Source organism: Botryllus schlosseri, chromosome 3 (assembly GCF_051294905.1).
Source record: "Botryllus schlosseri isolate E-star chromosome 3, Bs_hap1, whole genome shotgun sequence".
In the NCBI taxonomy this organism is placed as follows: Eukaryota; Metazoa; Chordata; class Ascidiacea; order Stolidobranchia; family Styelidae; genus Botryllus; species Botryllus schlosseri.
The window spans coordinates 35,286,369-35,308,630 of NC_137238.1; the positions used below are offsets into that span (position 1 = coordinate 35,286,369).

The window sequence follows — 22,262 nt, forward strand, 5'->3', positions numbered from 1 at the left end:
ATCCCCATTTCATTTATACTACGGTATATCACCCTTCTATTTTCAGATTATAGTTTCAGTTAAAACTTGTTACTACGTTTCATCTGTAACTATTTCCTAATGGATATTGTTGGCGGCTTGCCCGATGAAATATGGTTGAAGATTCTCGGTTACCTACCGGTACACGATCGTCTTGAATGGGTTAAGTTTACAAACAGAAGATTTTTACAGCTTGCTGGAGATATCACCGCTGTCCAAAATCTCGATTTTCACGGATGTAGTTATGTATCGAACGATCAGTTTTTGAAGATAATCAATCGTTCGAAGGACAGTGTGAGATTTTTATCTTTCCGGGACTGTGCTTGGTTCTCGAATCAAATTTGCACCACCATGCCGAGATTGGAAAATCTTGTTACACTGGATGTATTGGGTTGTTTCTTGAGTAGCGAAACATTACATAGTCTACTTGGTGCCACATGCTCCTTAAAAAGACTGGCTCTATCCATTACGGAACAGGTCATGACAGATTTTTGTCTCTTGAAGTCAAAACGCAGATTGTCACTTCGAGTCTTGCATGTGGAATTGCTTCGCGATCCCAAAACTTTCTATGGTAGCATAAGCCAAACCATGACGGTGTTGAGTGATTTTATTAATACATGCTGTCACATGCCGCACTGCGTTTCAGTCCAAACGCTGAAGTATATACCTCTTGAAGATTTTAAAAACATTATGATTGAGGCAAATCCTGCGATTGATCGTGACTCCATCCAAATGGTGACGAGGGAAGATTGTGATGAAACTTATCTAAATCGGTTACTGATTGCCGTTGCTTTACATAGGGATGTGAGTTCTCTGTCGGTTGGTTGCTTAGATGAATCGCGATTACTCTGCCTTCTTATGCAGATAAGACATGAGAACTTGCTCCCATCTGAACTACATCCGCATTTTTATTCCCCGCGGGACGAATATGTTGATGATCCAGATTCTGCTGATTTTGTTTTGTTTAATTGCTGGATCCCAAAACTGAGACATCTAAACATCGACAGATATTGTAGTTTTGATTTTGGTGTCATTGATGCATCTCCTCGTATATGCAAGAAACTACCAACTTTCACAAACCTTGTTGAGCTCAATGTATGGGGGCTGGATTTGCATGCTAACATGCTTCTATTAGCGATTATGGATATGGAACATTTGAAGGGTTTGTCTTTTTCGCTCCATCTTCCTAAACAATGTGAGCTGGATCCAGGGCAGGATGTGTGGAATTATAAAGCTGAGACAATAGATGCCGATGAAGAAAGTTGCAGATATTCGATATTTTTGTCGAAATTGGTGAACAATTTCCCGGATTTGAAAAAGCTTGAAATGAAGTGTAGCGAACATGCCCGAAAATTCGTTTCTGTCAGTGAATTGGAACCAATCGGGATACTGGGCCAACTTCGCCATCTATCTCTACACAGATTCATTTTGGACGATGTAGATCAGCTTGTACAAATCCTATCCAAATGCATGAAAATATCATCATTGGATCTCGGTCACTTTGAGACTGATGTTGCCCATGATTTTTCAGAGTGTTTTGCTTCGTTGCGCCATCTCACTTATCTACGACTTGCCCATGATGACTTGGAGGGTGTATCGAAATTCCACGATTTGCACATGAGTAGCAATCTTCAAAGATTCACTTTTTATTCAGAGTCCACCTTGTCACCGGCGTGGATCGAGTCATTTCTGGGACCGGTTGTTGCAACTTGCGATCTGTTCTGTATGTGCCATATCGAATGTCAATATGTGAATGCGGCTGTGAAAAAGTTGATTGCAAAGTACCGGAAGCTTTGTGAATCAAAATATCGTAACAATGTGGTGTTGTCATGCAGTAATGAACTTGTCAGCCAACATCCAGTGTGTCAAAGTTGGCAGGCACGTTCGTTCTCTACTGTTGCCACGTGCAGCCCTTTTGACTTTGTAAAGAGACCATGACTGTGAATGGTGCCATAACTTGACGTCATATTTCTGTTTAGAATTTTTTTTTTCAGCTTTCATCTGAACTTCGAAATGAATATAAAATTGATTTCATTTACCGGTACCTCTTTCAACTTATCCATGATGCTCAGAACCTCGGTCATACGAGCTAGTTTCCCACCATGTCAATTGTATGACATACCGTACTTTGGAATTTAAGAAGGATCCACAGTAAAGTAGGTATTTCGATAGAAATATCTACACCCCTCCTGATATCACAAAATATGATACCATGTCATCCACGTTGTGGATTTGAATTGAATTCCTGATGGTTGTGTTTACATCCATGTCGTTATTTATTCCTGCATTAGTTGAAAAATTGAATTCTGTTGATCATAAGGTAATAATAATTGTATACAATATCAGCTATTGCGTTTGTACATATTGCTGTCTTGAGGAAGGCTTCTGTAGCCTAAGCGTACATTTGACTTTCCGTTTTTTGTTTTACATACCTAAATGTCATTTCAGCTTTAATCTCGCACTATTGACATATTCAACACCGTGCTTGTTATCAGATGATTATGGTATAATATATTGGCATTTTCACTACCATAGCTGCAAATAATTTACTGCCATGCCATCATGTTGTATTTTTTCAGCACTGCTTTTGTTCCTCGATTAAATTATTGGATTACACTTCTGGATTTAGTTCGTTTGTTGCCATTATTGTACATATGACTTGGCTTTGTTGCAATTCATACAAATGAACAGTTCTCAAGTTATCATCTGTATCGCCCTTCATTTTCAGATAATAGTTTTGTAGTGTTAACCTGTTACCACATTTTCATCAGGCTGCAGCGTGGATCCAGTCATTTCTGGGACCTGTCGTTGCAGCCTGGGACCTATCGAATGTGAAAAGATTTTCGCGAATGTGAGAAAGGTCATGGCAAAATACCGGAATATTTGCAAAACGAAGTATCGTAGCAGTGTGGTGTTGTTGTGAAGGTGCAATGATTATCATCTCAGCCAATATCCAGTATGTCAATGTTGGCAATGAAGGTCATTTACAACTGTGGCCATATACTAACCTTTTGACTTCTAAATATGCCTCGGGTGCAGATAATTGTATAATTGTAATTGTATAATTTGGGTTTTTGAATGACTATGCCCAAGAATTATTGTATGTTGATTTGGATTATAGCTTTGGATTTCATGCTGGGACTGCACACCATCGAACTATCCTTCTCTTAAAATCTCCCTTTTCCCCCAATTCAAACAAGCGGTGCTCGATGTATCATTCGAATGGTATCCCTCTTCTATTTTCAGATGATAGTGTCAATAATGGATGTTGTGAGTAGCTTGCCAGATGAAATGTGGTTGAAGATTCTCGAATACCTTCCACTTCATGACCGTTTTGAATGGGTCAAACTTACGAAAAAAGGTTATTTCACCTTGCTGGAGACATATCTGCAGTCCAAGATCTCGATTTTCTCGGATGTAGTTATGTATCGAGCGATCAGTTTTTGAAAATAATCAATCGTTCGACGGACAGTGTGAGATTTTTGTCCTTACTGGACTGCGCTTGGTTTTCGAATCAAACCTGCACCACCATGCCGAGATTGAAAAATCTTGTTACAGTGGATATATTGGGGTTCTTCTTGAGTAGCGAAGCATTACACAGTCTACTTCGTGCCACATACTCCATAAAAAGATAGGTTCTCTCCACTACAGAACAGGTCATGACAGATTTTTGTCGGTTGCAGTCAAAATGCGGATTGTCACTTCGAGTCTTGCATGTGAAATTTCTCCATGATCCTGAAAAACTTTATAGTTTCCAAACCACAACAGTGTTGAGGAATTTTATTAAGATATGCTGCCATTCTAAACCACACCGCTTTTCAGTTCAAACGCTCAAGCGTTTGGATCTACAAGAGTTAATAGATATATTCTGGGACGCAAAGCTCAAGATATGCAAAGTATCCACTCGAAGACAATTGAGGGATGAATATGATCAACAATACCAAAATGACATACTAATTGCTGTTCCTTTACATCAAGATGGCTGTCCTCCTTGCTTGCGGGACGAACATTATGATGACCTATCTTTACCTGAGGCAGTTTTTCTGAAACACAGCATTCGGAAAGTGACACATCTAGACTTGGGAAACCGTCACGCTCTTTTCAATTATGAATTCCAGGGTTTATGTACGAAATGACCATCTTTCTCAAAACTTGTTGAGCTGAACGTGTGTGGACGGGACTTCGACACTAACATGCTCCTGTTATCGATTATGGACTTGAAACAATTGTTCGTTTCGTCTTTTTCGCTCCATCTACCTTTACAATGTAAGCCGGATCCAAATCAGAATGTGATGAATTTTACGACAACTGAGACAAAGGGCAATGATCCGAGTTGCCGATATTCAATATTTTTGTCGAAATTGGTGAAATATTTCCCAAATTTGGAAAAGCTGGAAATGAGGTATTGCATGGATGCCCAAAAATACACTACTGTCAGTAATTTGGAAGCGATTGGGATGTTGGCCAAACTTCGGTATCTATCTCTACATAGATTTCCTTTGAACGATGTAAATCAGCTTGCTAACATCCTCTCCAAATGCACGAATATAGCATCATTGGATCTCGGTCACTTTCAGACTGACGTTGCTTGTGAATTTTCAAATTGTTTTGGTTTGTTACGCATTCTCATTTATCTATGACTTGCCCATGATGATTTGGACATCTACATACATGAGATGTTAAGGCGCATTCAAAACAAATCTGTGACTCTGGAAATGTCAACAGTACAAAGAAAATTATGCTCAATTTCCTATACTGGAGGAGAGAAAACCTAGTACCAACACTATACATTTGTAACTGTGATACGAAATTTAACTACTGAATATTCACCCTCTTTTCCGGCATTCCTTCTCTACAAAATGAATTCTGACTATTCAGTACTCTGTTTAATGTGGATGCCAATACAATTGCCTGAAAATTTCAAACGGGCCTTTTTGAAATGCGATGCAGTTGAATTGAATGGCAAATTTTATACAAAGAGCATATCGCTGCATGACTTTGACAAAGAGTACGTTCTTGAAATTGGTCTTTATCCTAGCTTGACCAGCAATGCAAAAGAAATTGCATCGATTTTTGGACAATAGTTTTGAACAATGAAATTCACGAAGAGCAAGCTAAGATCACGTATTTCGGACGTCCGTTTTGAATAGGGTCTGATTCTTGTTTCATCTGACTTGTTACCAGAAATTGAAAGAAAACCTTTCACAAAGCAAGCTGCGTCAATTGTCACAATTATTCTGTGTCGTTGAAGTGTAAATACATGTGACTTCGGATTGGTATGATTGAGATTGCAGCAATGTAGAATAATATACCGAAGTGAGCGTAAAATATAGTACTAAGAAACAATCCGGCCCGCCAAAGATTGTACACCCGAAATTTGGCCCGCGACTAGCAAAAGGTTGCCGACCCCTGGTGTATGATATGAGAAGGATACAAATAGGATGAGAAGTTTCATCCAAATTTTCACACCAATCCAAAAATCCAACGAATATGATTCACTGTGATCCATTTGGTAAATTTCTATCTAATTCATGGTTGCCTTGTCACTTCCATGTCTGTAATATGTTCATTACTGCATTGGCAGTAAATGAATTGGTGTTGATGTTTCCACTATGCGATTGTATTGATTTCCACATTCAGTTCTATACATAAGATGTTACGTTGATTTTCGGTGTTATTTGCAACTGTGGTTTCTTTTTATTACTTCATATTTAAGACCTTGCCAGTTTTCACATGTATTTGGTATGATTTATTATTATTCCACTTGACGGTTTCTTGCAGTATAATCCAAACTCCTGTAGGAAATCGATATCCGCAGATCAAAATATTTGGGAACAGTGTCTTCAATTCGTGATTGTTCTGAATATTCAAGACCAAAATAGCAGTTTTTATGTATTGCTCAGGGCTGATTATTCACGGTATTAACTCTCATTCAATGCAATGTGGAAAAATTTGGCATCGAAAGCTGAAAAAAAGTTTAAAATTCTCATCTTCGGTCTCCCAGCATAATTGCTGTGTAACTTAGTACCATATTGCGTTGGTGTGATTTCATCAGTTCCTCATGCCAAATGTGAAGCACAGCATTGTCTTGTCATAGATTCCTGCAAATTACGTTATTCTATCCTATCTGAACTATCTAAAACCAGAATGATCATGTTTAAATTTAGGCATCAGTGAACCCTGTTAACATTCATTTGCTTATTCGGCCAAACTATCTCAGTAATATATCCGCTCGCTGAAGTCATTTATGTGTACCAGAGTCGTGAGCACTTTCTACTTGAGATATATATCCAATGTCCACAGTTTCAAATAAGGATATGTATCTCTTTACTGTGTACAGGTATAAGTTATTTTGTCACGGAGCATTCTGCAATTTCTAGAGATCTCATCTTGAAAACGCATCAGACTGAGTCATGGAAATTTATGCTCTTCACAAATGTAGTACTGCGCTATAGATTGAATCATGCACGAATCCTCCAAAATTGTGTCACTCGAACCCCAATTCAATGCAAAGACAGTTGGTTGTAAAATTCTCTTACCTGTATCATGGCTTATGCTTTACATTGAATTGAGTTAGCTTTAAAAGGGCATATATGTCTACAATACCTTACACGGTAGCCATAATTATTTACCTACACTATGAGTGGTTTCTTTATTCATGAATCATGGATTAGCATTGTGATATCTGGTTTTCTTTGATGGTAATTGTTGACATTGTGATATCAGTTGTTATTTTTCTTTAGTATAATTTGTTAGTGGAAGTTGGGTACGTATCTGTAGGACAACTTTGTTCTGGCTAAGTCTGTGGCATTTGCTAATCACGGATTGTTTCGACCAATGCCAAAGTGCGAGTGAAGCAGGTAAGCCATAATAATTGCGAACCCTGATAAGCAGAGCCGCCTGAACTGTAAAGTTAGCTTTATACAGCTGGGCCACGAATCGACAATGCCTGTGTTTGACCTTCCTACTCCCTATGTATATGTAGTGACACAGGACCTTATGGTCAACAGACTTCTGTTTTTCCAGTTACTTGATTTGTTCCAGTTGTTACGTAATCTCTATGACCTATCTAATCATTGCCTCTCCTCAAAGCTGGGGTCGTAGGTGTTATTTCCTTAAGGTTATGTTGAATATTTGGCTGCTGACTGCTATTGATATTATTTTTACCTTCATTGAAATATTCCAGATTCATAACCTAGATTACGGTAATAATTTTCACCTTGAGCAAAGGGGCAAAGCTGGGCACAAGGATTTGAATACTCGAATCTGAATCAAGTAAGAATGTGGATGCGATATAAGTCGGGTAGCGAAAGATGAATTTTTTTTGAGTACTGAAATTTTACTATCCATGCCATAATGTGTTACTTTATCAACGAAAATAAAGTTTTGATACTAATTTCTAATGTTTCAGGTTAACAAGTCTTAATTTTTTGGGTCATAGCAGCATACCAAACATTGAACATGTAACGTCATGTATTACATAGCTTTAAGTTACCTCCATGTGGTGTCTAATTAGTATTACGGTACTGAAGCGTATATTCTTTGTGGTTGCATAAAAGGTTCATATTTAAACTTTCGATTTCTTTCGTACTGTGGTAACGTCACAATGAGTGAAGCTAGATTACCCGACGTGACTCAAAGGCCTAGTACTCTATTCACTCAAGTATTCGATTCTGGTTAGCCTAAGTCAAGGTAATTGTAAAAAAGTATTAGTCCAAAACGCAATTGATTGTATAATTTTGGTTTTTGCATGACTATGCCCAATAACTTACTTGTGTATGTTGATTCGGATTATAGCTTTGGATTTGATGCTTGGACTGCACACCATCGAACTATCCTTCTCCTAAAATCCCCCTTTTCCCCCAATTCAAGTAAATGGGGCACGCTGTATCATTCCAATGGTATCCCTTTTCTACTTTCAGATGATAGTGTCAATAATGGATGTTGTGAGTAGCTTGCCAGAGGAAATGTGGTTGAAGATTCTCGAATACCTTCCACTTCATGACCGTTTTGAATGGGTCAAACTTACGAACAACAGGTTATTTCACCTTGCTGGAGACATATCTGCAGTCCAAGATCTCGATTTTCACGGCTGTAGTTACATATCGAGCGATCAGTTTTTGAAAATAATCGATCGTTCAAAAGACAGTGTGAGATATCTTTCCGGGACTGTCCTTGGCTCTCGAATCAAATCTGCACCACCATGCCAAGATTGAGAAATCTTGTAACACTGGATATACTAGGCTGTTTCTTGAGTAGCGAAACATTGCACAGTCTACTCCGTGTTACGCACTGCCTAAAAAGGTTGGCTCTATCCACTACGGAACGGGTCATGGGAGATTTTTGTCGGCTACAGCCAAAGTGTGGATTGTCACTTCAAGTATTGCATGTAGAATTTCTTGAAGATCCCGAAACATTCTACAGGTTTGATTCCAGTATGGCGCTAAAGAATTTAATCAAGAATTGTTGTCATCCAAAACCACAGTGCGTGTCAGTTCAAACGACCAAGGATTGGATTCTTTTTGATTCTAGGGATATTTTCATAGAACCATATCTTGACGTTTATCGAGACTTCAGCCAATTAGTGACGAGGAAAGATTATACTGAAATGTACCAAAATCATTTACATGTTGCCGTTGCTTTACATCAAGATGGCAGTGCTCTGACGACGGGTTGCTTAGATAAAGCCAGGGTACTTTGTTTCCCTAATTGGTTGTCAGAACTCGATTTGTTTGCAACATGTTGTTGTGAAGGACGTCCCCTCCCTAACACTCTATATGAACTTGAGTATCTGGCTTGCTCAAGCGACAATTATCATCCTGTTCTAGGCCGTTCTGCCGAAGATGTTTTACTAAATCGTTGCATTCCTAATCTCACCCATCTAGACTTGGGTAGATGGCGGCGGTATTCTGGTGTCACCAAGGGTATATGCAGGAAATTACCTTTTTTTACAAACCTTGTTGAGCTGAATGTGTGTAGGCTGGACTGGGATGCTAACATGCTCCTATTTGCAATTATGGGCATGAAGCATTTGAAGGGTTTGTCGTTTATGCTACATATTCCTTTACAATGTGACCATGATCCAAAGCAGAATCTAGTGAATTTTACGGCAACTGAGACAAGGGACACAGATGCGAGTTGCAGATATTCGATATTTTTGTCAAAATTGGTGAAAACTTTCCCAGATTTTGAGAAGTTGGAAATGATGTGTAGCATGGATGCCAGAAAATGCGTTGCTGTCAGTGATTTGGAACCGATTGGGATACTGGCCAAACTTCGTTATCTAACTCTACATAGATTTCCCTTGGACGATGTAGATCAGCTTACGAAAATCCTATCCAAGAGCACGAAAATAGGATCATTGGATCTCGGTCACTTCGAGACTGATGATGTCTGTGATTTTTCAAGGTGTTTTGCTTCATTACGCAATCTCGTTTATCTACGACTTGCACATGATGATTTGGAGTCTGTCTCAAAATTCAACGATTTGCACATGAGTAGAAATCTTCAAAGATTAACCTTGTCTTCAAATCCCTTTTTGTCAGCAGTGTGGATCGAGTCGTTTCTGGGACCGGTCGTTGCAACGTGCGATCTGTTTTGTATGTGCCATATCACATGTAGAAATGTGGATGCAGATATTGAAAAGGTCATTGAAAGATACCGCAATATTTGTGAATCGAAATACCGTAAAAGGGTGATATTGTCATGCAGTGATGACCGTATCAGTCACCATCCAGTTTGTCAAAGTTGGGAGGGACTGTCATTTTCGTCCGTCGCCACATACAGCCCTTTTGACTTTCTAAAGAAACCTTGAGTGGAATCATACTGCCATCATTTTTCTGTTTTGAGTTGCGTTCTTCTTGATATGTCATCAGAATGTTGTTTCCTTTAATGTGAATGTAAATCTGAATTCATTATACGTCTTGCGTTTTTCCATATATATCAGAACGATATTGACGTTGGCGTACTATCCATGATGCCAATTGTATGACATGATTCATAATTCGAGATGGATCAAATGTGAAGAGTAGGTAGTTGAATAGAAATTTTCACAACCCTTCACAACTGATGGAGAATATGATCCGCAATAGTTCACTTAAGGCAAATTTTTTATTCATATGATGGTCCTGTAGCTTACATGACAAAATATGATTTACCTCATTGGCAGTTGATAGATTTATGTTGATTTTATGGTATTAACCACTATCTACATTCTACAGTATCAGCTACCAGTATCGCAGTTGTGATGTATTAAGGCAGCTATCTTCTTTCATAGATTTATGCACATAAATTTCATTCCTTGTAAAAGTGCAAGCGGTCGTTTTGTGTTGGGTGGAACACTTTAGATGTTATGGAGATCATTTGCCAGATTGAAGTCCAAATGCTGATGGCAAAGCATTGAACATTTCCTTTGTTGTTTGGATCATTGTATGTTAAGAGTCATTCATAATGGATTTTTATTTGGAATTTTTACACTGTGTGTTAGTATTGATTTTCACATTCCATTTCATACATGAACACTGTTATGTTCAATATTTCTCTTATTTCTGGTAACACCTGTTGTTTCTGTTTCTGACTCTTTGCGTATTTGACATCTTGCTAGTTAACACATGCAATGTGAATGATGTATGATGATTCTAGCTAATAGTGCCTTGCAATATCATTAAATAGGGCATGACTTTGATTCAGCCTGAAAAACTCCTCTGACAAGACATTACTGCTATCTCAAAATATTTGAAAATGTTGTCTTCAAATCTTGATCGTAATACTGAATATTCAAGTCACAAAATTGCAGATTCTGTGTATTGCTCGGGGGGGCTGAATTACATTGACACACTATTAGCTCTCATTAGCTTATAAGAAACACTTCAAATATGAATATCCTTTATGAAATTAAGTTCAAATACTGAGGCAAACGCAAAGAACATGGTCCACGGTATTGGTGTCACCGCAGATATGGTATTAAATAAGTTGACCATCTTGAGTGATGGAATTTTATTTGCAATGTTGGCACCATGTTATAGTGTTGATTTCTACATTCTATTTCATTCATGAACACGGTAGTGTTAATTAGTGCTGTTATTTCAACCCGCGGCTTCTGTTTTGACTAGAACTTTGGCGCCTTACCAGTTACTGGTATGATTCATCATTATTCTACCTGGCGGTACCTTGCAGTATTATCATGTATGGCTTGAATTTGATGTAGTCTAAAAACTCCTATACAGTAACTAAAATGTGTCTTCAAACCGTGATCTTTCTCCTTAACATTCAAGACGTAAAATTGCAGTTTTTCTATATTGCTGGGACTGCTTATCTACAATTTCACAGTATTAACTCTCATTCAAAGCTATGTGGAAAAATTCATAAATTACTCAGCCTAATTACTGTAAAAGTGTCGTGTGCTAATTAAGCACCAGATTGTGTCAGTGTGATTTCATCAGTTCATCATGCCAAATGCAAAGCACCGCATTGTCTTTCGTACTTTCCTTCCCTGTGACTAATATTTTATTCATGACTCCTGACTTAGCATTGTGATATCAAGTTTTCTTTGGTGTTAATTGTTGACATTGTGATAACGCCTATTATTTTTCTTTGTTGACAGAAGCTATTAAGTTAGATGAGTCTATGAAGGAAAACTTTCTTCTGAATTGAATAAGTCTGTGGCATTTGCTAATCAAGGATCTTTTGGTCCAGTGCCGGAGTGTTAGTAAAGCAGGTAAACTACATTTAATTATCGTGACTCCAGATAGGCCATTGGCCCTTGTCCTTAGGTCTACAGAGCTGCCTAGTAGTACTGCCTTATTCAGAGTATTGTAAAGTTAGCTTTGTAGAGCTGGGCTACTTGTCAGCGATGCCCGTGCTTTACCTCCCTATTGGATATTGTCACTCCCTATGTATATGTATGTAGTAGTGTAGTGTCACAGGCCGCCCTGACTTCTGTATATTCAGTTATTAAATATGTGCCAGTTCTTGTGTAATCTGTATGACCTATTTAGTCATCATCATTTAGTACATCAGGTAAACTACATTTAATAATCGTGATTCCTGATAGCCCATTTGTCCTGTGGTCTGCCTTATTCAGATTTTCGTAAAGTTAGCTTTGTAAAGCTTGCCTGTGTTTGACCTCCCTTTGTATATGTATGTAGTGTCACAGGCCACCCGGCTTCGGTATTTTCAGTTATTAAATTCGTGCCAGTTCTTGTGTAATCTGTATAACTTATTTAGTCATTACATGTCCTTAAAGCTGGTTCCGTAGGGGATATTTCTGTAAGGTTGTATCGAACATTTGGATACTTCTATTAATATTAGCTTTTCCACCGTTGAAATATTTCAGATGCAAAACCTAGACTACACTACTAATTTTAACCTCGAGCAGAGGTGCAGTACAATACAGGGTTAGGAACAAGGATTCCAACATTCGAATCTGAGTCAATTAATAGTGTCAATGCGATCGAGTCGGGTAGTGAGAGATGATTTTTTTCGACTACTGAAATTTCACGATCCATGCTACTAAGAGTTATTTTATCAATGAATTTATAGTTTCGATAGTAATTTCAAATGTGGAAGGTTTCAAATCTCAATTAATCGTGTCATAGAAGTATGCTAAAGATTAAACATGTATTACGAAGCTATAAATTACCCTCATGTGGTGTACAATTGGTATTTTATTCTTTGCGGTTGCATAGGAGGTACATACTTGGACTTTCCACATCTTTTGAACTGTTATGACATCATAATTAGCGATATTCGAATACTCGACTCGTAGCCTAGTACTCGATTCCGAATTGAATCACTCAAGTATTTGATTTTGCCCTAGTACCAAGTCAAGATGATTTTATGAAAGTATTAGTCCAAAACACACAAAATTGTACAATTTGGATTTTTGAATGACTACGCATGCTCATGAACTTGTGCGTGTTGAATTAGAGTATATAGCTTTGGATTTGATACATGGACTACGCGTTTTCGCACTAGCCTTCTATTGAAATCTACCCTCAAAATTCAAATAAGCAGTGTTCTATATATCATTCCATATCACCCTGCTATTTTTAGATGACAGTCGCAAGTTGAAGCTGTTTTTTTTAAAGATTTCATAATGGATATGGTGAGCAGTTTGCCGGATGAAATGTGGTTGAAGATTTTCGAATACCTACCACTGCGCGATCGTCTTGACTGGGTCAAATTTACGAACAAACGATTTTTTCACCTTGCTGGAGACATATCTGCAGTACAAGATCTCGATTTTCACGGATGTAGTTATGTATCGAACGATCTGTTTTCGAAGATCATCAATTGTTCAAAAGACAGTGTGAGATTTTTATCATTCCGGGACTGTCCCTGGCTCTCGAATCAAATCTGCACCACCTAGCCGAGATTGAAAAATCTTGTTACACTGGATATATTGGGGTGTTTCCTGAGCAGCGAAACATTATACAGTCTTCTTCGTGCCACTTTCTCATTAAAAAGATTGGCTCTATCCACTACGGAACGGGTCATGACAGATTTTTGTCGGTCGCAATCAAAGTGTGGATTATCGCTTCGAGTCTTGCATTTAGAATTTCTTAAAGATCCCGAAGCAGTCTTTATAGACAGTGACGACTACATGATGGTGCTACAGAGTTTTATCAAGACTTGTTGTCATTCAAAACCACACTGCGTTTCAGTCCAAATGCTTCATATATCTCGTCTAGAAGCTTTTGAAAATATTTTGATTGGGGCAAATCTTTCCATTCAGCGAGACTGCACCCAAATAGTGAAAAAGACAAATTTTAATCAAACATACTACAATCACATAGTGACTGCAGTTGCTTTACATCAAGACGACAGTGCTCTGTCGTCGGATTGCTTAGATAAAGCCAGGGTACTCTGTCTTCCTACTTCGTGTAGAAATTTTGGTATGGCTTCATGTTATTGCCAAGGACGTCCCCTTCCTAACACACTTCACGAACTTGAGTATCTGATTTGCACGCAAAGTCATCATTTCTATAACTTAAATTTATCTCCTGCGTTCGTATTGCGATTCTGCCACTATCCTAATCTCACGCACCTAGACTTGGGCAACTGGCGTCCTCCTTATTTTGGTATCATCACGGAATTATGCAGGAAATTTACATTTTTCACAAACCTCGTTGAGCTGAATGTGCGTGGGCTGGACTTTGATTCTGACATGCTTCTAGGTGCGACTATGGGCATGAAACATTTGAAGGGTTTGTCGTTTTCACTACACGACTCGGATTTAAAGCAGAATGTGACTGAGACAATGGACACAGAAGCAAGATGCAGACACTCAATGTTTTTGTCCGAATTGGTGTCAAGTTTCCCAGGTTTGGAAAAGCTGGAAGTTGATGCCAGAAAATATGTTGCTTTATGTGATCTAAAACCAATTGCGAAGCTGGCCAAACTTCGTTATCTATCTTTACATCGATTTCGTTTGAACAATGTAGATCACCTTGCACAGATCCTATCAAACAACAAGAATCTATCATCATTGGATCTCGGTCACTTTGAGACAGATGTCGTCTGTGATTTTTCAGAGTGTTTTGCTTCGTTACGCCATCTCATTTACCTACGACTTGCCCATGATGATTTGGAGTCTGTATTAAAATTCAACGATTTCCACATGAGTAGAAATCTTCAAAGATTCGCTTTGTATTCAAAGTCCACCTTGTCACCAGCTTGGATCGAGTCAATTCTGGGGCCGGTCGTAGCAACGTGCGATCTGTTTTGTATGGGACATGTCGAATGTCCAAATGATGGTGGGGATGTGGAAGAGGTCATTGCAAAGTATCGGACTATTTGTGAATTGAAATATCGTAACAACGTGATATTGTCGTGCAGTAGTGATCACTTCAGGCAACATCCAGTGTGTCAAAGTTGGCAGGGAAGGTCGTTTTCGTCTGTTGCCACATACAGCCCTTTTGACTTTCTGAAGAAGCCTTAAGTGTAAATTAACCGGTTTACTATCATATTTCTGTTTTGAATTTTGTTCAACGTCATTGAACTGCCATTTTTTGAATTAATACTTTTTGCTGTATTTCGTTTTCTCCTTCGTTTCACTGACAAATTCTCAAAACATACTCTTGTAGGCTAGTTGTACGGTATGTCGATTGGATGACATTGTCGTAGGAGTATGGTTGCATCATGTTATTGTAAAGGACGTCACCTTCCTAACACACTACAGAAACTTGAGTATCTGATTTGCTCCCAAGAAGGTCATTGTTGCGACCTAGATGATCGAGTTTAGAAGGATTTTTTAAATGTAGTATTCCCAAGTGTGTCCTTGTGTAGATTTTGTGTACTAACTGTTACCTCGGACGCTGATCATAGCGCGTGCGACTGATTGATTGCTCGTTAATTAGTTTGAATGGTGTTAGCTGATGGTCGTGGATATTGGGAGACAGAGCTCGTGTGACCCGTGTAGAGAGATGTTGCTTTGTTGTTGTTGCGTTACAGTTGTGGCACTTTTCGTTTTCATCTTTTAAATATACTTCCTACAAGCTATCGCGGCCCATCAACGATAATGGCCAGTTTCAAGGTGACGGATGTGTTGACGCGGTATGATGGAGCGGGTGATATAGCAACATGGATAAAGCAGGCGAAACTGGCAAAAGGTTTGCTAAAACTTGAGAATTTGGCTGTCGTAATCCCGATGTTTCTCGATGGTGACGCATTTGCCGTGTACGACCAGTTACTGGAGACTGAAAAGAGTGACGAAGATCGCATCGAAGAGGCTCTGTTGCGTGCCTTCGCCTGTGATCAGCTTTCGGCGTATGGGGAATTCAAGACGAGGGTGTTGAATGAAGGGGAATCGGTCGACGTTTTCCTTGCCGACTTGAAACGATTAGCAAAGTTGGCGGGTATCGGTCAAAACGACGACGAACAGCTGTTGAAATTATCTTTCGTCTTTGGGTTGCCGAAACGTGTGTCTGCTCAGATAAGGGCGACACCAAAGGCGGAGCAGTTACAATTGACTGAGGTGCTATCGATAGCACGTGCCCTCGTTACCGATCATGAGTTGGATGGTGCCGAGATGAGCGCCGTTGCCAATTCTTATGATAAAGAAAGAAGAGTGCGGTGTTTTCTATGTGGTGGACCACATTTAAGAATATTCTGTAAATCAATTGTATGTTTTCGTTGCAACGAAAGCGGCCACATTGCTCGATATTGCCAGAAGGTTGACCGGCGGATGGGAGGCCAACGTGGAGAGCTGTGACTTTGAAGGGGTGACGAGAGATGGAGAGAAGAGATAAGAGGCGGAGAGAGATGGAGAGACGAGATGAGAGACGATGATGAATGGTGATGAAGAGTGATATTCATCACGGGGGAATGTGTCCTTGTGTAGATTTTGTGTACTAACTGTTACCTCGGACGCTGATCATAGCGCGTGCGACTGATTGATTGCTCGTTAATTAGTTTAAATGGTGTTAGCTGATGGTCGTGGATATTGGGAGACAGAGCTCGTGTGACCCGTGTAGAGAGATGTTGCTTTGTTGTTGTTGCGTTACAGTTGTGGCACTTTTCGTTTTCATCTTTTAAATATACTTCCTACACCAAGTTCACACATCTAGACTCAGTCAGACGGCATCATACTCATTCTGGTACCATCGGAGCTATATGCAGGAAATAACCATTTTGTAATATCCATATCAATAATATGTTTATTTCTATATTGGCAGTCTATAAAATTTTGTTGATCCTTAACAATTGTACAGAATATCAGCTATTGCAGTTGCGAATATTGCATACATTTGACATTTCGTTTATTGATTTTTGTACATAAATGTAATTTCAATGTAGTAAGCAAGTAAAGAGGTGTCGGGATTTGGGTGAAACACGTCAAATGATATGAAAATCCATTGCCAAATGAAGCTCCCATACTGGGGTGAAGCAAAGAACCATGACCTCGGTATTGATTTCATGTTTTCTATTGTGCATGATTAATTTTGATTTTTAGATATGTTCACACTTTGATATCCTACATTAACATTTTGTTGATTTTTGCTGTTATTTTCATCTTTCCATACCTGCAAATAAAATAAGACTCTGAGACGTTCGTATACGGTAGCTCATAATTATTGCTCCATTGCTTGGCACGATCTGTGAGCATTTTGCGTTGATCTACATAATCATGACTCCTTAATTAGCATTGTGATATCTGTGATGAATTTTCTTTATAGAGTTAAATGCTTGTAGCAATTATGGAGTTGGGTGCATCGATGAAGGATAACTTTCTTCTGGATAAGTCTGTGGCATTTATTAACAACGGATCGTTTGGACCAGTGCCAAAGTGTGTTTTGGAAGAGAGAATGAAGTAGGTAGACAATAATATTAGTGGTGAGCCTTTGGGTTAGTAGTAGTCTGTAGGTCTGGGCAAAATCGAATATCTGAGTGATTTCATTCTGAGTTGAGTATTAACCTTCAAGTTGACTTGGGCATTCGGATATCAGTCATTGTGACGTCGTATTGGTGTGAATGGTGTGGCAAATTTGAATATGTACTTTCATGCCAGCGGTTCTCAATCGCCGGCCAGTGTCAAATTTGATATCTTAATTTCAAAATGCAAGAACTTGGACGCCCGTCAATTAATTAGAGCAGGATTGGTGCGCGGCTGCCTACAGTTGTGCTGACTTTCTCTGAAAATTAGCTCTTCGTTCCGTATTCAAGTGCTCGATTTATCATTGCAATTTATATAGAGCAGTGCTTTTCAACCTGTGTGACGGTTCGCACTGGTGCGAATGAAAAAAATTTCAGTGCGAATGACGAGCGTGGTGCGAATGGTGCGAATGAAAAATCCGGATGAGTGCGAACGGCAAGCGTGGTGCGAATGGTGCGAATGAGAAATCCGGATGAGTGCGAATGAAAATTGTCCATGTTTCTCACTTTTCCGACGTGGAATAATTCAAATAAGAACGATATAAGTACAGTGAGCCCGTAAATTTTGTCGTTTGGAAGCAATTCTAAAAACTTGTTGGTAGCTAGGCTTTTCTAGTTCACAAGTGAGGAACGTTCCCGATGCGTGTATAATGCAAAGTTTGAGATAATATTTCCGCACGAGAGGATTACATCACTGCATGGAAAAAAGAAGGAGTTGGAAACGGTATCAGTTGCTCACTTGCTCGGAAACATCCACCGTGTATGGATATTGTATACAGGCCTTGTATGAATGTAGTAGGTTATAGTAGCTGATGCCAGTGTTGACATTTGGCATATTTGAATGCAAAATATTGGAATTTTCGCACACATTCATGTTGGTTAACAGCAGAATTTCGCGTTTCTTCAACTATAACAATTAGCACATTAGATCTATAACAAGTGTTGTTTACTCGTGTACCTTACCAAGGATTAGAGGCCAGAGAGACCAGTGCCAAGGCCTGTTTGTAATGCGAACTCCACAATTTTGGCTTAGACACGCTTTCCTGTTCTTGGACTGATGATCTCAGGCCAAGTCTAAGTAAAGGCATAGGCCTATATAGAATAGGCTTACCATATTTTGGAAATGAAAAAAGAGGACACTTTTTCAGAAATTTGCAAGTTGCAGAACCGGAGGGAAATTCTCAAAATTCGGTTAATTTCTCCCCACTTTGTGATCGGTTGACTAAAAAAAAAAAAAAAAAAAAGTTCATCTTCGCCGCTCAGAACTCAAAATAACGTTTTTTACTCCGCATCGCCAAGTGGATGACTAAAAAAAAAAAAAAAAAAAAAAAAAAGGTCATCTTTTCGCTCGGAGCTAAAATCACCGTTTTTCACCCGTCGGAGCTTCACGTCTGTGCTAATATGTGGCATATCACTCGCAATTTGCTCTAAATCTGCTCTAAATCCTTAAAAAGAGGACAAAATCTCAAAAAAGAGGACAAAAGGGCGTCCTCCGAGGACACTTTCAAAAAAGTCAAAAAAGAGGACAAATCCTCTTAAAAGAGGACGTATGGTAAGCCTAATATATAACAATATAACATATTGGTGATTCCACTAAGCTTACCGATCCATACGAAAAGTTTGCCTATAGTCCGTGTTCGTACCGCCTTTGTACTACAAACTTTGTAACACTCCGAACTCTGCCGATTTAGCTTGAGCAGATGAGCAGTGAGCAGCTGAGCACCCTCTGCAGAGCAAAATCATATCCACCAAGCCGTATATCTTACGATATTTCTTATGCAGCCTAATTTAAGCTTAATTAGACTGTTGAACCTTATTAGTCTTTATGTATAAGGATATGTGGGAAAGTAGAGATAATTTGGCATTATTTCAGTCAGTTTTCCAATATTGTACGATTGATCTAAGAGCCATCCCGCCGTTGACTAGCCGGGCCGATATAACTGTGTGTTAATCATGAATCTTATGTGAGTGATAATTATTCAAGATGGTGAAAGTGTTGGCTTTGACAACACAAGGAGCCCGAACGTTGTTATTGAAAGATATGTTGATTTGTGTACTGCATAGATAAGAAGTGAATGAAGCCTAAGCTTATCTATAAACAATAGTCATCAATTACTCGGATTGTGTGGGTTTGTATAGCAATGCATTCCTGATTTTAACGCCCACCGTACCATCCAATCGTCTAACACAGGGGCGGCAACTTCTCCAGTCGAAATTAAGTAATTGGCGGGCCGGATTGCTGAATCGATACAATATTCGCCCATTTATCCTCATATACAAGAAATAAATCGTATTTAATTAATGTATTTTAACGACAGCAATGTCACTTCAAAGCCATTTCTCGCCGATAAGTGACTAAGACAATGTGGATTTGAGAACAGCATTGTCATACAGCCGCCGCCATGTCTGCTTCTCTCTGATCAATGATCATTTACCACACGGTGCAATCCTTAATCAAGATTTCAAGGCATTCGTTAAGCCCGGTACCCCAAATTACCCAATATATTAATTCATTGGGTTTGAGTACATCGTTAATGCCAATATTGCAAGTCTCGCTTCGACGAACGCACGCAGCGCACACACCTATATAATAACATACAGTCACTAATACTTATTGACGTTAATAAAGTATAAGTGGGGAATTTCGGCAGACTTGGGCCGCGGGCCACATTATCATATAAAACGGGAAACTGTCCGAGGGCCGGACGAAATCCCGTCGCGGGCCGGATCCGTCCCGCGGGCCGTATGTTGCCCGCCCCTGGTCTAACATTAGGGTTACCATATTTTGGAATCGGGAAAGGACGACACTATTTCAAAATTTTCAAACACAGAATATCAGTGGAAAATCCTGAAAAAGTGGTAAATTTTTACCACTTCGTAGTCGGTTGACTAAAATAACAAAAAGAAACGGCCAACTTTCGCTCAGCTCCGGAAATACCCAACGGAGCTGATTTACAGCATCTCAGTCGAATTTTGCTATAAATTTGACCAAAAGTCCTAAAAAAGAGGACAAAATCCCAAAAAAGAGGACATTTAGGCGTCATCTGAGGACTTTTTCAAAAACCCGAAAAAAGAGGACAAATCCTCCTAAAGGAGGACGTATGGTAACCCTATCTAACAGACCTTAGTACGCGAAGCATCTTTTCGAATGTTGTCAGAAAAATGAACCAAAGGTGCTAGTCGCAACATTGATGCTACGATTCAAGTGCAGTTCCACTATTTTGTGCGTTCTAAATGCAAACACATTCACATCGCGATGACGTAACATGTGGATTTAGTGGCAAAGTGATATGGTTGCGAGTGAATATTGTTCTTGGGTTCGCCCTTTAAGCTTCCAAGGAAATCACTGCACGATACCCGCGGAAATGCAACGAACTTCTGGAGAACAACGGGAGTGCGATATCTGTGATTTTTATACTGCAGTGATTTTAGTGCATGCTTGATTAGTCAATAATACGATACGCAGAATGCAAAATAATGAAGCTCTATACCTCCAAGAAGCTCTTCGCATACAAAAGTGAAAAGTTTCTTCATTTTCATTTCGTGTACTAAATTTCGGCTGACTGGTGCGAATGAAATTATTTTTCAAAAAAAAGTGCGAATGGAGCTCAAAAAGGTTGAAAAGCACTGATATAGAGTGTCACGTGACCTATTTAGTCATCATCATTTAGTACATCAGGTAAACTACATTTAATAATCGTGATTCCTGATAGCCCATTTGTCCTGTGGTCTGCCTAGTACTGCCTTATTCAGACTTTCGTAAAGTTAGCTTTGTAAAGCTTGCCTGTGTTTAACCTCCCTGTGTACACGTATGTAGTGTCACAGGCCACCCGACTTCGGTATTTCCAGTTATTAAATTCGTGCCAGTTCTTGTGTAATCTGTATAACTTATTTAGTCATTACATGTCCTTAAAGCTGGTTCCGTAGGGGATATTTCTGTAAGGTTGTATCGAACATTCGGCTACTTCTATTGATATTAGTTTTTCCTCCGTTGAAATATTTCATATGCAAAACCTAGACTACTGTACTAATTTTAACCTCGAGCAGAGGTGCAGTACAATGCAGGGTTATGAACAAGGATTTCAACATTCGAATCTGAATCAAGTAATAGTGTCAATGCGATCGAGTCGGGTAATGAGAGATGATTTTTTTCGACTACTGAAATTTCGCGATCCATGCTACTAAGAATTATTTTATCAATGAATTTATAGTTTCGATGGTAATTTCAAATGCGGAAGGTTTCAAATCTCAATTAATCGTGTCATAGACGTATGCTAAAGATTAAACATGTATTACGAAGCTATAAATTACCCTCATGTGGTGTACAATTGGTATTTTATTCTTTGCGGTTGCATAGGAGGTACATATTTGAACTTTCCACATCTTTCGTACTGGTATGACATCATAATTAGCGATATTCGAATACTCGACTCGTAGCCTAGTACTCGATTCAGAATTGAATCACTCAAGTATTTGATTTCGCCCTAGTACCAAGTCAAGATGATTGTTTAAAAGTATTAGTCCAAAACACGCTAAATTGTACAATTTGGATTTTTGAATGACTACGCTCAGGGGCGTAGACAGCGGGGAATAATCGGTGTCCAATATCCCCCGTTTCCAAGCTCAAACTACCCCTCCTCTTGAATCCAAAATTTAGCTCTCTGATATTATCTTAGTATAATCACTTAATGCTCATTCGTGATTAGATGCCCAATCAGCGTCTTCACAGAACAATAAATGCGACGATACCCCTTTTTCTCCTATTCCTCTCCCGTCTGTGACAGCTGGAGTAATTAGCGTATCACATTACATTGCAGCCGACCTGGGCTTGTATTGTTAGAGATAGCAGATCCCTAAAGAACCAAATCAGA

The 22,262-nt window shown here is 39.1% G+C and overlaps 3 protein-coding genes across 3 annotated transcripts in view; all 3 read left to right on the top strand.

Annotated features, from left to right (window-relative positions):
• Positions 1-22,262, top strand: part of LOC145435135 (uncharacterized) — a 63,136-nt gene that overhangs the window by 23,929 nt on the left and 16,945 nt on the right. The window lies entirely within an intron of this gene.
• LOC145435142 (uncharacterized) overlaps positions 6,042-22,262 on the top strand; it is a 126,086-nt gene continuing 109,865 nt past the window's right edge. Inside the window, exon 1 of the mRNA XM_080312429.1 lies at positions 6,042-6,878. The gene's annotated coding sequence lies outside the window, so the exon portion shown is untranslated. The remainder of the gene's footprint in view (positions 6,879-22,262) is intronic.
• On the top strand, positions 15,307-16,568 carry LOC145435159 (uncharacterized). Its single transcript, XM_080312462.1, has 2 exons — positions 15,307-15,562; positions 15,647-16,568. Exons 1-2 carry the CDS (start codon positions 15,539-15,541, stop codon positions 16,229-16,231), a joined length of 609 nt encoding a protein of 202 aa, XP_080168588.1. The 5' UTR covers positions 15,307-15,538; the 3' UTR covers positions 16,232-16,568.

Excerpts from the sequence above, each read along its gene's own strand:
- LOC145435159 (XM_080312462.1), top strand. The coding sequence starts at position 15,539 with ATGGCCAGTTTCAAGGTGACGGAT. Across the intron at positions 15,563-15,646 it reads CCAGTTTCAAGGTGACGGAT|AATTTGGCTGTCGTAATCCC; the intron begins GTGTTGACGCGG and ends CTAAAACTTGAG.